At 45.9% G+C, this 16,290-nt stretch overlaps 1 protein-coding gene across 1 annotated transcript in view; it reads left to right on the top strand.

Annotated features, from left to right (window-relative positions):
- The first annotated feature begins 412 nt into the window (after positions 1-412).
- The window catches only part of LOC142586367 (uncharacterized), a 28,416-nt gene continuing 12,538 nt past the window's right edge, over positions 413-16,290 (top strand). Inside the window, exons 1-12 of the mRNA XM_075697617.1 lie at positions 413-645; positions 2,080-2,201; positions 3,556-3,670; positions 4,242-4,412; positions 5,280-5,396; positions 6,376-6,505; positions 6,609-6,650; positions 6,743-6,787; positions 8,506-8,643; positions 10,853-11,094; positions 14,133-14,251; positions 15,679-15,793. Of these exons, the coding sequence (XP_075553732.1) occupies positions 424-645; positions 2,080-2,201; positions 3,556-3,670; positions 4,242-4,412; positions 5,280-5,396; positions 6,376-6,505; positions 6,609-6,650; positions 6,743-6,787; positions 8,506-8,643; positions 10,853-11,094; positions 14,133-14,251; positions 15,679-15,793 (1,578 nt within the window). The 5' untranslated portion in view covers positions 413-423. The remainder of the gene's footprint in view (positions 646-2,079; positions 2,202-3,555; positions 3,671-4,241; positions 4,413-5,279; positions 5,397-6,375; positions 6,506-6,608; positions 6,651-6,742; positions 6,788-8,505; positions 8,644-10,852; positions 11,095-14,132; positions 14,252-15,678; positions 15,794-16,290) is intronic.

Here is a 16,290-nt window from a genome sequence, read left to right as displayed (position 1 = left end):
AATCCATATATTAAAAACAACGAACTTAATCAATGATCAACGTTCTTACGGAGCAGTTAAAGCTAGGCTGATCGCCTTTGTAAGGAGAAGCAATGTGCGTGGTAGCGCCGTACCTTCTAACTCCATTAATTAAACAAAAATAGTTAACGCAATAAAATTGGCCTTAATACACACAGTCACTAAACACGTCGAAGTCATTGCGATATTCTCTACTAAAGCTTAAGACTCTGCAAGATCACAATGCCTGTTTTTAGCTGAGTCGATATTTTCATTTGATCTGTGGTGGTGGCGTTTATTATTATTATTATTATTATTATTATTATTATTATTATTATTATTATTATTATTATTATTATTATTATTATTATTATTATTATTATTAAACTCTACATTGTCCACGTAGGCACCGGCTTCGACGAGTTCATGTCCCTGCGCGAGCGCTTCGTGACGACCAAGTTCGTGGTGTCCCTGAACCCGGCGATGGTGCGCGAGCTGCTGGACTACGCGGACAGAGACGAACGCAACCTTGCGGCCGTGTGCACCCAGCTGGCCAAGTGGATCTCGCAGAACGAGCTCAACGGCGTCGCCTTCACGGGACAGCTCATCACGAGCACGCGACACAAGAGCATGCTGGCAGTGCTCAAGGTGCGGCCCGCGCGGCCTTTGTTCTACAGCAGCCGCGGTGGCGGTTTGCCCTGACCGCATGCAGACTCTGCCGCTCTAGCTCTCTGGTAAAACGTTTCCGTGGGTTCGTGTTGCGTATTAAGAGGTGTGAGCACCGATCAATGCGCACTCGGTCAAAACGCTTAGCAAAGTTGGATGAGTTTGTTCAGCAACGCAGCACTCCGGGTGCGTGTGTGCAACAACACGAGCATGAACACGCCAGCCGTGGTGGTTCAGTAATTATAGTATTATTTTGCTGGGAACGAGGTCGGGGGCATGATTCTCGACTGCGGTGGCCTCACTTCGATGGGGGCGAAGCGCAAGAAGTCTAGTGTGCTTACATATATATGCAGGTTAAGGAGCCCCATGTGGTCAAAATTAATCCGTAGCCCTCCAGTGTGGCCTCTCTCGCAGCCCCGGAGTTGCTTTAGGACGTTAAACCCCATGAATCAATTAATCAACAAGCTTGAACAACGACGTCCCAGGTTCTCGATCTGATGCACGCAATCAATTAAAAAAAGAAAGTGCCTCTGTTGGTGCTGGTGAACAAACACTAAAGTTATCGTTCTGCGTTTTTTATCCTTACGACATGAGAGTGCGAGTTCAGATAGGGCGCAGGGGAGAGCGAGAGCTGTTATTAATTTATCCACTCCTTGCTTATGGGAGACACCGCAGAAGAGTGTTCTGGGGTAGCTTCTGGCATCCCGGCAAAGACTCTAATACCTAACTATATACGGACTTTTCTCTATTTCAGCCTCTTCAAAATACGGCTGCAGTATCTGAGAATCGAACCCATGTTTGATGCTCAACAACATCATCGCCACTAAGTTTTGATTGCACTGTATTGAACGCGGCTAGTGTGACCATTATTGCGACAGTAATTACACACTCCAGATGAAATTTCCCAGTCGTCGTCAGGATCCGTATGAAGCCTGTGTGCGATCAGATGTGGGGGGTAAGGAAACTGTGCGAGGATGAGCTGAGAACGATGGTGGGATCGTGGCTTGATGCACGCCGTCTTGCCTTGCACCCATTGTTGCATTTCACGTGATCAAGCACGCGCTAGGGGGCGGGGGATACGCGGCCCACGCGCCATATCTTGGAGGTAATCTGCAGCGGGCACAGAGTCTAAGGGCGAGCCTAGACGGCTGGTGGCTTCATGCGTGCTGCGTTCCCGCGCGCCTATTGTTGGAGGTCGCGTCATCACTAGCTTCCGAGAGGCAGTGAAGCGAGAGGCAACATGAAACGTTCACTCGCCTTTGTCGACACTCTTTTTTTTGTTCACTCGCGTAAGCTATAGCTGGATCTATGCCAATGTTACTCCTTTCTGTAAACGACAAGATTCTAGTCCAGCAACATGTGGCGTTTATTGGTTAATCTATCCTTCGCCGCTCTCCCTCTCTGTGGCTCGAGCAGAACGTCCAGGATGCCTTGAAGCAGTTGGGAGAACCTAAACCTGCCCTTATCTATTCTGGCTACGCATCACATGACCCGTACACGCAGAAGAGTATCGTGGGCAGGATTAAGGATTACCTCCGGTAAGCACTTCTTCACAGCCCGTTTCGATGTGATGCGCGTAGGCACTGGTGTAAACAGCGCGAGTAGTTTGGTGACGTTGTTGTTAGCCGCCCGTTGTTGCATCTAAGTCAAAGAGACGGTGGGACATACCCCATTGAATGGTTGTTCCCTGCAGTCACAAGTAGATAACGAAAGCAAAGATTGGAGAATCATTGCTAGCGACAATACGCAAGAAAAGTCTGGTGAATCGAGGGAGAAAGGCGATAAAATAAATTTGTCAGTGCATGAATAAAAATTTAGGTCATAGATATTTCCATTTATAGCAAGATGACACATGTCACTATGCCTATACGAAAAGCTGATCTTCCTAATATCTCTTAGTTCCTATAACTGTTTCTGTATCTACCATCCCAACTACATATATAGCTTGAAGCCGCAGTGATGATAGCAACCTCTGGAGGTCTCAGCCAAAGTCTCCTTGAAGCTGTCATTCAGATGCGCGAATCTGCATTGCGGATTCATGATTGGAAAATGTGTCAGTCATCCAACTGTAGCGCCTTGCTAAATGCATGGAAAACCCGCAGGGGCTCCTCCTAAAGAAACCTTTCGGAATCGAACCTGCAGCCATTGCCTGACCACGGCTGTCGCTCTTCTGTCGGAGCTAATAAGGAGCCTAGCAAATGCCAATATGACACTCAATCAATCAACGACTATCGGTGCCGAAAGCTTTCTTGGTAGCGGAATGAAGTGACACTACAAGGATTGCATCGGGGGCAAAACATTCACGTCGCCAAACAATATAGATAAGCAGGACAGCTGGTCTCGTTACCTGCTATTGCATGTCACCATTGCGACTAGCTTCAAATGGGTTAAAATAAGTATAGTCGCATGATGGGTGTTTGCGTGGCACACGATGGGATTAAATTCTCAAGGAGCAGAAAGGCACTGTGGGCCCGCGGCGTGTTGATACAAGAATGCACGATGCAGAGGAAGAAGCGCTGCAGTAATTGGCAAAGCTGGAAGCAGGCTCACTCCTCCCATGAACAGCATCAGCACACATTCAGCAGCATCAGCACACGACTGGCGTTCTGGTTGGCTCCTGTTGAGACAAGTGCCGGCGAATACAGCCTGACATGGCTGGTGGTCGATAGAGAATGGTTGCGTTCAAGCGTCAAGAAAAAGAGCATGCCTCAAGGGCAGCGTCATTTTGTAGTTCCACGTAACTTCACTTCGAGATTGAGACTTTCGCTGCGAAGCCTACACTTGAGCTGCATACATTGCCAGCTGCAAAGAAAACACGGGACAATTACCGAAGGATTTGCGTAAATCGCGGCATGACACATTTTATACCTCTTTTTCACTCGCATGCCTCAGCGCCGCAGACATCTTCGTGATAGAGACCCACTATCACGAAGAGGAGCAGTTCTGCAAGCTCGTCTATCCGTCCATCTTCGTTCGGATCGACGACACACCCAGCAGCATTCCTGTGGTAAGTGCCACGTGCATGCAGGTAAGGCCGGACGTTGTCGTGGAACCTATGTACAATCGGTTTCAATGGTTTACAGATATGGGACCTGAGGAAACGTTGAAATACTTAGCAATTCATGACCATAGCCAGTGAAACAGTGCACCATTATGCTGTTCGCGTTTACTGCTATACGTTTGAAATCTGGATTTCACTTTGCCAGCCCAGACTGCGGAATTATTCAGCTTTTTCTCAGGTCCCGCGGTCCGTAAAATTTCGGCACCGACCGTATACTTTGATTCGCTATCACAAATGCGCAATTTTAGAGTGACCCGGCAACACGCCTCTAGAAAGCGGCCATTTGCTTACCCCTGAATCATGTACGTGGCTCTTGCATCTACTCGTACCTTCTCGGTTGTTGTTCAGATAGACTGGTGTTTACTGTTGTCACGTCACGTTTCTTCGTAAGCTCCTATTTACGACAGTTGTCACGTGACTTTTCGTTGAAAACTGCCCGTCCTTCCTCGTCGACTGCACTGGCGTCTCCCAATTCAAGTTAACAGACTTCCTCGCCCAATGTCCGCGCGTACCGCAGAAATCGGCCCTACTCTGGATGGAGATAGTCAAAGAAGACGGCGGCCTGAATGGGACGCACAACATGTGCTTCTCGCTCGACATGTCCACCATGTCGTTCGACGTAGCAGCCAACAGCCGGCCGACCGTTGGCGGATGGTGCACGGGCCGCAAGTGGATCAATTACGGACAGGTGAGCAACAAGTACCCGCGCAGTCAATAAAAACGCATTTCTGGCATCTTCACACCCGAAGAGAGCTAACACACGCAATCGCTTTCAAAGTCGCAAGTGGCTGGAATGTTACAAACGTGAAAAAATCCCATCTTTTGCTTAAACACACTGGTAAAATCCTGACAGCAGCATCCCCGTGTACGTGGTGAAAGTAAGCGTCTGCTCATATTTAAGAAAAAAATTACACTTTTTTGTTTTTCTTTCCCCACCCTCCCCCTTCTTCTTTTTGCTTAAACAACGATCATGTGGTACCTTCGCCTGTTGATCGTATATCCTGGAATGTCGTGTCATCTCGCGGGTGTTTCCTACTTCACGGGTACTTTTCTTTGTTTGAGACGACACACTGAAAAATAGTAATTTTTTCCCAAGTCTGAACATAACAATACGATTAAAATAATATCCATGCACAGCTCCATGTGCATCTGGCTTCATATCTTTAATAAATATTTTAGGTAATCGAGACGAACGTGCAGTATAACTTCCCACGGACCGAGGTTAAAGGGACGCCAAGCACCAATACTGAATCGCTTAACGCTGGTGGAGCATTCATTCAAGAGTGTATTTCCATTTCTTTCGCGGAAAAGGGCTAGCTACTGCAATGGAGAAAACGAAGCTCAAAGCTACTTATCAAAATTCTTTTCGTCCGAACCGCAGCGCCACACTTTCTGCAAATGTATTAACAGGATGTATATGGCATGCAGATAGCAAACAGTTGTCCGCTTCTGAAGATGTCTGTTCGTGCGGGCTGACTTTTCGGGACGCGTCATATGTTCGCGCATGCTCGATGCACGCACAGAAGGCCCACTATAGCTTTTCGTTTACTCCCAGATGTGCGGCACGAATGTCTGGGTGACGCCCGACGAGGACCGCGTAGCGCTGTCGACTTCCAGGCGCAAGCCGCAGACGTGGCTCGCCTATGACAGCGAGGACGCCATCAAGAAAAAGGCACGTCTTTTTTCAGACACTTTGACATCAACTTGGTTTAACTACACGAGTGAAGGTGCAGCCCGGCAATATCTCAACATTGCTCGAGTCCACTTGCAGAAAATCATCCCTCTTATTCCTGCCGGTAACTTTGACAAAATTTGGCGACGTAAGATTACAAAAATTTAGAATTCGCCAGATGTTCAGCAACTCTTGTTCAAGCAGCACAGGTACACCAACAATTATATGTATACGAAGGAAGATACCAGTAGGGGTTGCGAACTCCCCATATAGAGTGGATTCGAGAGTGCGTACGGATGATAAGCAAAATTCTGCAATGCCTCAACTGGAATGTTTATGGAATTGAAAACTGTCTCCTTCCTTAAAGTAGTGGCATGCTACAAGATAAGCTCATGCGGCTTTCTCGGAAAAAGGGCTTCGTACTTCAAAGGTAAACTTGTTTCAACGCCTTTGCATGGTCAAGAGCATCGGTCCCGGGTTCAGTTAGGCCAGGATGAATTCCTTATGACTGCGAAGCTTTCTTCCTGAATAAACTGCATTGGTTTCCTATGCGGCTTGGTTCTGCCGTAGGGTGGATGACAATTTTCTTTTAAGGAAACCGTATACGTCCATATTGTAAATTTTTGCAGGGCTGATTTTATTTTTCCACCATATGTTTACTTTGCTGCCAACCTTATGAGGAAAAAACAGTTTTACCACTCTTTCAGTTGAATTGTGCAACTTTCCCTGAGAATGGAATTTCTGAACTACGTCGCTTCTAAAAGTAACATTCTCAGTTACACGAGAAGGACCGCGGATTCATTAGAAGAATGCAAGAGTTCGCCCGGCTGCGCACCGCAGTATAGCAGCAGCAGCTTGCTCACGCTGTACACTAATTCATTGCGAAGCATTTTGCGTTGACACCAACTCTCGATAAGAATCTGGAAGAGCACATTTTTTTTCTATTGCTTTACACCGCCTCCCCTTTTCGCGTCATTAGGTGGGCCGTGCGATGGACGTGTTCCACGGCGTCTGTGTAGCCGTCTTCCATGTGGACCACGACGACAGTGCCGCCATCTGTGACGGCATCAACCGCTTCCCCAGGCTGCAGGCCATTCGGGAAGTTCAGAGTACGCCATATTGTCCTCCTAGTTCTCTCTTGTTTAAACTATGACACAAGAAAGTACGAAAATTTTTCTAAGACTTCTCTCCTGCTCTGCTTTATAATTTCAGAGCACCACGTGGAAAAGGAATTCTACGGAGTTGAAAACAAAGGTAAGAAAAATTTGATCGGCACATTGGTGTCGAGATGCTCAGCTTATGGAGATACAGCTCCTGAATAAAAGCTGCTTCTTTGCTGTTCATAGCGCCACCCCGCTCTCAAGATCGGGAAAGGTCCAAAAGTTTGCCGAGTAAGTACGCTATTTTTATGCTGGCGTGCGTATTCCCAGTCTTCTAAGAAATGCCTTTTGAGGGTTCACTGAGGCGGAATATGAAGTTAAACCCCGACAGCAAGCTATGCTTCGGCAATTGCAAAGCGTGCACTGTTACCATGGTAGGAGGCGTGAAAGCAAAAAAGAATTCTGGCAGAAGTCATCGAAGATGATAGTGAATGTAAGTGATAGCTATCTTGTGTAACCTGCTTTATATCCCTATGTCATCTGTGATTGACGAAACGTAATGTGCACATCAACAAGACACACGAAGTAGCTATCTCACTGCCGAAAACAATGCCACGTGATATCAAGACACGGTATATCTCGTTGCAATCACAGCACCCAAGTCAAAACTCCTTAGCAACCAACCCCTACTATCCGTAGTATCGATGGTTGTAAATTCGTTGCGATGGCTGTGCATCAAGCGGCAGAGCTCGACACGCATTACCTGTTGCTGATGGAACGCTATCGCTTTAATATGCTTATAAGTATATGACCCTTGTGTCCCCTTGGCACATTCATTCTGGTGGATTGCAAAGAATGGACACATCCAATGTCACATACGCCATTCCAAAGACTGTTCGAGCACATTAAAAAAGTGTTAATTCTAGAATTTTACTTGTCCAAACCAGGAAACGATTATGAGCTACGCCATAGCGGGGGACTCCGAGTTAATTGTGACCACCTGATGTGTTTGGCCCCCCTAAATATACTGCCGCTGCGGCCGGGACTCGATACCGTACCCTCGGGCTTAGAAGCGCAAAGCCCAGGCGACTACGCCACCACAGCGAGTGGAGCCCACTCCCAGTGACCCATGTTGTCTGCTCGAAAAAACAGCAACCAGCAAATACGTAAAGGTTCAAGCTAGTAGACAACTTGGGTCATAGGGCATGTGCCACTATTGTTTATGCGAGATCGTCCAACCATCCAAGGTGGCCGAACTAGCTAGCTTAAGAAATGTATGTGTCGCTTTATAATTGAAAGCGGGTGGCAACGCCTCACCGACAGAATGTCACAGATTTTGACAGCGTTCGCTGAAGTCCAATTGCTTATCGCTAAGGTAGGTCTGCATTGCATTGTAAACGATCCAAAGGCCCAACCAATAAGTTTCAAAAGCTTTTCCTAAATGTGGCTGAAATCTGAAAGTGCGCTGAAATGCGTGATGTCACGGTGGCGCACCACCACAGTGGTTTCGATGCGAAATTCAACTAACCGAACTTTAGCCCCCATTAGTTTTTCTATTAGTAATGAACTATTTACTACGAAACTATTTAAAGTATACTTTTTAATTAATAGCGTATCAGTATAATAAACTTACTGTTGCTCTTTAGTGTACATTCATAGGATGGCCAGCAATTAAAGGCCACCTTCTATGTTCTTCAGATGTATGGACGCAATGACTAATGCGTTTCATTTACAGGCAATTACTTACACAAAAGTAGGTACAAGCACTACCTTTATTTTTAATGCAAAAATATGCAATTAGGAAATTACCGGGATTTAACAAAATTTCTAGAAGATCCCAACCCTCTAGCAGCATTACTAGATGTTTTTTGGTACGTTCCAAACTCAGTACGCCTATTCGTTTGGCCGTTTACGTGACTCGGTTTCACGAGTTTGTTGTCTCGGCTGGAATGCTTTGCGAACGAAGGCGTTGCCCGATGTGTGCGCGTAACAGGCGACCGGCGGTGCAGGTGAACCGGCGGTGTTGTGCGTCGCGGGCGATCTGCTCTCTGACATGGACCACTATCCGACCGAATACTGCACGCACCTCATCTACCGGGACATGGTGTTCTTCTCGGAGCACAAGTGGTTCATGCCGAAGGAGGACGGTGAGTGTTTCCAAGAAAACTACGTTAATAAAATGATGTCACTGTTGGCGGGCCATTTGGTGGTAATAAAAACTCGAGATTCGTGAGCATGTGCCGCCTATCTATAGTCCGTTTAAACCGAGCTAAGTGAACACGGACGATGTTGTGGTGGTTAGGCGAACGAATTCGAGAATGCGTTACAGGTTCTTGTTGTGTATGTGACTAGACCTGTGTCTACGGCAGTTGTTATGGGGTTGGGATAGCACCCTAATTTACTATTAACCTAATATTCCGGTTGTTTTGTTATGCCTGGTGTTCCAAGAAATATTTGCTTCATATATATAAACCACAAACAAGTATAATGGGCCTATTGATTTCTCAGAGTTGTCGCTATCGTGACAAAATTCGCGTAGCATGTAGCCCTTCAATATGGCCGCCATAGGCTTGAAAAACAGCAGCCACCACGCCCACCCTACTGCCTCCGCTGAAAAGGATTTCTGGGTACATACCTGTAAATGACTAAAATCAGTGCCTCACATGCAGTGTGTTGAACGTAACCTCAACCCAAAGAACAGTTTTGGCGGTATACTGTACCCGAACACGAACGAATATTTTTTGACACGTGCCAGAAGCCGAACCGAACCTGAACCGAAAAAAAATATTCATGCTTACCGGTTCGGAAGGAAATGGTTCAGGAATATAATTCAACAGTGGGCGCTCAATAGTTTGCACGATTCTGCGAGAACTACTACTTCAGTCGGAGCACCCTATACTAGCCGATTGTTACGACTTACGACTTGCATTGCGTGCGAGAATGGGTATAGACGATGGGTGCGCACCGATAACCTCGACAGAGACGCTTGCACTTCTGAAGTCTATCTACCATGCCAATTATGTCATGCGGCCGAAAATCTGTCACAGGGGCTCCACAGAATCAACATTTCTGGTGGCGCTCCCAATTCGGCACTTACGTCAACTTGTTACTAAAACTAAATGTACGAGACAAACACGAAGAGTCACAAAGACGACCTCCTCGACAAGAGATATCTACGAGTTCAGCTGCGTGACTTACTGTAACCGTAACACTGCGCGGTCGCTAAAGAATGCCGCAACCTCTTCTAAACGGCATGAAAAATCTGCTTTTGTTAAGTGCCATGGCCCAACGCACGTTTGGTGCTTAGCTAAGCAGACTACAACGCTCTTAATGTAGTAGGAATTATTCGTGGGCCACATCGTGCGTTCTTGTGACTTCTTTGTACGCCCTTGGCCAGCGCAAGAGGACGCACTACGGGCAGATGCGCAAGAAAAATCTACGCATGATTTAGCACTAACCATCCTCGTTCATCTGTCAGAAGGATCAGTGTCCCCACCAGTTTCTAAATAAACACCAAGCTTAGCAAAATGTTAGATGCTAGCTTCTGTTTATGCTGTAGACTAGAAGCTTGAAGTTATAGTTTATGTAGTACAATGTGAATTCGCTCTTTCTTCGGCACCATAGATGATGCCACAGTTCGCTCACCATCAGTCCTGCAGTAAACACCTGAAGCAAACCAAAAATTAACTTACTGTGCTGCTGTCAAAGTAGCGAGTGTTGGAGCTACGCAAGCAGGGATTCTCACTAATTATCTCCGTCTTTGAAGTGTACGTGAAAATTTCCACGCATCTTTATAACTCCTTCATAAATTTCTGCCTCCTGTTGATGAAACTTGCACATGTGCCCAGCGGACAAGTCGATAGTACATCATTGGGCAGGATAGAATGGACTGCGCCGAACCGGTTTTCGAACACGTTCGCTAACCGTTATAAATTTGTATTTCTTCGAAACGGAACTGAACCAGAACAAGAACGGGGAGCGTTGAACCCGAACCGAACCGGTATATTTTTTACACAATGCTCATATCAGTTATATGCTATGTTGATATTCACCTTGGTTTGCGATCTCAAGCTGAGGAGAGAAGGAAAACGTTGAAGGGAAGCAATGATGAACGAGGAATGAGGAAAGAAGGAAAACAGGCAGAGTGATTTAGGATGGCTGGCTGCATATAGAAAAAGACGCCAGTCTCTAAAAGCTCATTTATCTATGCCTCGGCTTGTTAGACCTCGGCATCGCGACCACGCGGAGTTTTACTCAATTCGGAATTACGTTGTAGCGGTGCCTCTCGATGTAGTTCTGGATTCCTGGCTGCGGTTCTTCTCAGTTCTCGATACCGGCGGCTGGCGCGTTTTGCAGAGCAAAGCTTCAAGCAGTTCAAGGAGCTGCGCGCAAAGACATCGCTTCCCCTTCTCGTGGGCGTGTCGGCCGAGCAGCTGTCGGACTTCTACGCGCGGCTGTGGCGAAACCCGCCCAAGATGGGCCACTTCGCGCGCAGCGCCATCGAGTGGCTGAACCTGCAAGGTTTCGACGGCATCGCGCTGCTCGACCAGGAGGTCAAGGCGGCCGACGTCGGCAGGCGCTACTTCCACATCGTCAAGGTGCGCCCGCGTATGCGCTGAAGGTGCAGAGGCAGCGCATCGTTGCACCATTTCACGCAACGTTATTCCTATTTAGTATACCCTCTGAGTGCCCGCTCCCCTAATCTCGGAGGTCATGATTTTCACTGCGAATAACTAAAAGTCACTCACACACACACACACACACACACACGACGCTGGTACACTCCGCTTGAGCGAGCCTCGATCTCTATGGGTTTCGCTTGTAGCTTAGTACACGGCTATAATTGAAGCGCGAACACAGAACGGTAAAATCGTACAACCTTCCTCCCAACAATTTATTTCGGCCCATACTTTAATTATGGGCTCAGGGAACATCAGTACAATGTAATAAAAACGGACCAAGGGCGGATTTCGTCCCTTGGAAAACGTGTGGATGCTCCCCATCACTCCACGAAGCTGTCATTCTGCGCAGAGATAAGAATCGCCTCACGTGCAACCTGAGGCCGAATAAAAGATAGCCCGTAAGCGGCACGTGTGTATCAGTGCCCTTGTGTAGCCATCATGGAGAAAAAAGTCGGGTGTAGACGCTTCTCGTAAAATACGCTGGTCTTTACCGAATACCCCTTTCGCATGCTTCTTGTAGCCTATAGTTTTTATTATAGGTAATTATCAAGTGCGAGATGCCCTTCGCATGTGTTGTACTAACAGTTGAGATTTTTTCGCTCGTTTTTGATACCACTCGCTAACTTTATTGCGGATGTGGGATGACTGCGGCATGTGGCTTGATTATGTGGCATACTTATTTTCTGAAATAATATTGGCACGTGTACATGTTGATCTTTCTCGGATTACCACGTTTCACTGCTTAACAAATTTATCGCACAGCGCAGGACGCGCCTGCATGTATAGGAAGTTTCTGGAATGTTATCGATGCTTCTATCCGCTGTTTGTTGTCACCGAACCTTGTGGTATCTGATTTCATCGCGTGACGCAAATGGTATAGAACTTTGTGGAAGACACGCGGGTCCCAGCGATTAGTCTGGAACATTCGACGACTGGTGTATATAAGCCGACGCGCTTGACCCGCTGATAAGATTTTTCGGCGATCGACAACTGTTTTCGCCGCTCTCGTTGTACTTTAAGTGTAGCCTATTTTTTGAGCACAGGTTCGCCCAATAAAAGCTAGTTTTGTTTTTCACAGTATTGCTATTGTATTCTTTGACGTCACTACCACGTGACAATATTGTTGATCGTACAGCGGACTGCGGTATCCTATCCTGTCACTTCGTCATTGTTTGTTAGTGCTTGATTAAAATAATGCAGTGCCAATGAGCCCAATTCCCCACAGTACTATGAACTTGGTGCTGCTTCAATGTGGCTGCCGATTTTCCATGTATATGCGCTTCATCCATAGCGGAGTCATGGTGGAAAAATCATTAACAAAGAAAGCCCCGTCTTTCTTACTGCGGTTTCGGACATGGCTGAGTGCTGTATTCATGGAAAACTAAGGCAAGGCTGAGACTAAAAGATTAGGCTGGCAAACATAGACTAAACAAACAAATGAATGCAAGACTGAATGCATGATGAATCCAAAAAGGAAAAAAGAAATGCACAACAAGGTATGGGAACGCCCGAGACAAAAAGCGCGCGTGACAAGCTAACGACTCTAACGACTCTAACGACTCTAACGACTCTAACGACCGAAGCTTATTCGTCACATCATAATCTCATCTCAAGCATCAAGCTCATGATCCAGCACAGAAGCAATCCCACATTCACATACTTATACCAAAACCAGGAAGCCTCTTATACATTAGCGTGTTTTACAGCAAGGTGTTTTGGTGCACCGTTTCGTATAAAATGCGAATGTTAATTAACTGTTAATGAATATACAGTGTATAAGCAAGTTTTGAATCATTGAAACTGCGTACTGCAGACTTCAACATCCACCCCTCATTATCAGAATCGTGAATATGCTGCGCCTATTGAGATGACTGAAGATACGAAGATAAACGTATCATTGCTTCTTCTTTTATATAGAGTGTTCTATAACGGCGCTATGCGGAGTTACATACGATCGTGATTACCGTACGAGTGCGTTTGTGATGGCGATAGCACTTGGTGCTATTTTTACAGGCTTTTGTGATCAATATACGCTTCAGTTAGTTCAGTTGTGGCCATGTGTACATTTATCTCTCATATGTCTGCAACGGTTTTCTTTGGCTTTTGTCTTAGTCCTTCCGTTTCAATTTGTGTCAGAAACAAAACGCAATGAAATAAAGACTAGGGAGAAAATGTTGGACACATTTCACAGCCACATTGACAAATAAATGCAAGACTGAATGCATGATGAATTCAAAAGAAAAAAAGAAATGCAAAAGAAAGGATCGATACGCCTGAGACAAAAACCGCTAATGACAAGCGCTGGTCTAACGACTGAAGTTTATTCATCACATCATAATTCCGCGCGGTCTCAAGCACCAAGCTCACGCTCCAGCACAGAAGCAATCCTGCATTCACACACTTATACCAAAACCAGGAAGCCTCTTATACATTAGCGTGTTTTACAGCAGTGTGTTTTGGTGCACCGTTTGGTATAAAATGTGAATGTTCATTAACTGCTAATGAATATACATTGTATAAACAAGCTTTGAATCATTGAAACTGCGTACTGCAGGCTTCAACATCCACCCCTAATTATCAGAATCGTGAATACGCTACGCCAATTGATATGATTGAATACATGAAGATGCACGTATCATTGCTTCTTTTATACAGAGTGTTTTAGAACGGCGCTATGCGGTGTTACATGCGATCGTGATTACCGTGAGATTGCTTTTGTGATGACGAAAGCACTTGGTGCTGTTCTTGCAGTCTTATGTGACCAAAATAAGTTTCATTTAGTTCATCTGTGGCCGTGAGTACACTAGTTCTTCCGTTTCAATTTGTGTCAGAAACAAAACGCAAATAATTAAAGACTACGGAGAATATGTTCGACACATTTCACAGCCACATGCACGAGTACATCGTACTCTAAAGTCCTCGTTTAGTAATGCTACCATCATGTTTGCTTGCAGAGACTGCACGATGAGTTCGCGAGGGTTGAGCGCAAGCTCCTCATTGTGGTGGGCCTCAGCATCACGGACCACGAAAAGACGGCGGAGGACGTGGCCGAGCAACTCGAAGACATCGCGAGGTATGTATACCACCAATCTGTGTCGTAATCGTAGCGAGTTTTCCGCTATGTTCGTGTCGGCATAAGTGCGATTTTGGCGGATCTATAGATCTATAGATCAATATATATGGGGATTTCAGAATGAAGCTTTCCTTAGCATTTTAGCAGATTTGTGGAAACTTTGAGCACAAGATATTTTTGCAGCGATGTGAGAGTAAGCTCTTGATATCATCTTTCGGACACACCGCATTTCTTGTAAACATGGATCATGCGCTGGTAAGACGCATCACCTGCGAGCCATAGGTATAGCTTGAGTGGGTGAAGTCGACTCTAGCGCATTCGCGTCAATGGCTAGTTTGTTAGATCAAGGAAGTGAGCGCGGCAGAGGAACACTTGGCGTTTGCTCGCGTCCGCTCACGGGCGAGGCGCACTCTGCCGAAACAAGCTGTAGCCCGCTGTAGCCCGCATCAAGCGTCGCATCAAGGTTGATGCGCTACGTGTATATAGTAAACGGCGTGGCGTTGGCACTGTGCTGACGACCTAGAAGAAACGATGCGCCGCTGTCCAATTCGTGGCCTGATTGTATCGAGTTTCGAATGTGTCTTTAGCAGAATTCCCACACACAAAAAAAAAAAAACAATTGCAACGCTGTTAAAAACAGCGCGCGGAAAAAGACCATACGCCATCTGGTATCGAAAGCCGTAAACCGAGCAGAATGCATATCAGCTCTGTGTTAAGAGATTACTCATAGAAGAGCGGACGCAAGCCTTGTTTTAGATTGCATGATTGCCTGATAACTGGATAATTGGTTTGTTTCATCGTTTGTTATCACAAATACGAGTGTTGTCCTTATCCACGCTAAATTGAATCATTTGGGTATGATTATGTAACCTACGTTTATTTCATTTTGAAAAATTTAAAGGAACAATGAAAACGAATAGTAAGTTAGGCCGTGTTTGTGAATTATGGTTGCGCTACAGAAGAACGGCCACTGACCCCGCGAGAGGGCACCGCGTATGTCAGAGAAGACGCAAAAACAAAAAGCAGGCAACGACGTCGCCCCGACGTTCCCGCACCTTGCCGTGGCGTCACGAATTTTCACAGCGTGCCTACGGTTGTTAATAGGTAAATAAGTATATTGACATTTTATGCTGGAACCAGATATTCAACCTAGCACGTTTCCTGCTGCAAAAATGCCAAAATGCGCGTAAACTTTTTGAAATCCTTGAGGTCGTATTGGTGTACATCCGCTGACATATCGCACGAAATTAAAAAAGAAGGAAAGAAAAGAAGTAGCTAGGCTATGTTCGTCTTCTTTTGCAATCAACCGCTGCCCATCGAATTAATGAATATGTACTTTTTAAGTGCCATCTCTACTAATACGAACTGATCTAAATTGGTGCGCGCTCTGTAGCGCGTTTAGCGGCAGCCGTTGCCCGGCCTCGCAGGTACTCGGACTACCTGATCCTCGAGACGCACCGTGTCAAGCGCCAGGGTCAGTGCAAGCTGTCGCTGCCTTCGTCTTTCCTCGAGGACAGCACACTCACATCTTCCGTTCCAATCGTAAGAGTTCCGCTGTCTGTATGCCCCTTTTCACAAAATACAACGATGGGCGCCGTCCTAAAAAATAAAAGAAAAAGAAAGCCTTAATTAGACAGCCTATAGACATACTACAGATGTCTCCCGGCGAGTTCTATAGATTGTTTATAGACAGCATGGGTAATCTTTAATGTAGACCTCACATGACAAACTTTATCCCATTTATGGAACAAACTTTATCCCGTTTATGATGCTGCCCATCATTGAATTGTAGACAGGATAAAAGCGTTGTTGCGGCAAAGTTTTCTTTTTTCTCAAGGATTGTCCATGGTGAATTACGAAGGGCAACACCATCCGATAAGTAAACCTCAGTTGAATGGAAGCGTACGCGTCCCTCTCGTACTTTTGTATTTGCATTTTTGTTGTTCTGCGAAGTGTTGGCTAATAAAGTCGCTGCTTGGGTTGTTAGCCCTAATAATAGCCGTCGTCATATTCAACCCGAACAATCATGACACATTCTT

Source organism: Dermacentor variabilis, chromosome 6 (genome assembly GCF_050947875.1).
Source record: "Dermacentor variabilis isolate Ectoservices chromosome 6, ASM5094787v1, whole genome shotgun sequence".
In the NCBI taxonomy this organism is placed as follows: domain Eukaryota; kingdom Metazoa; phylum Arthropoda; class Arachnida; order Ixodida; family Ixodidae; genus Dermacentor; species Dermacentor variabilis.
Note: the sequence above shows the minus strand (reverse complement) of the source record. Positions and strands in the feature narration are given on the sequence as shown.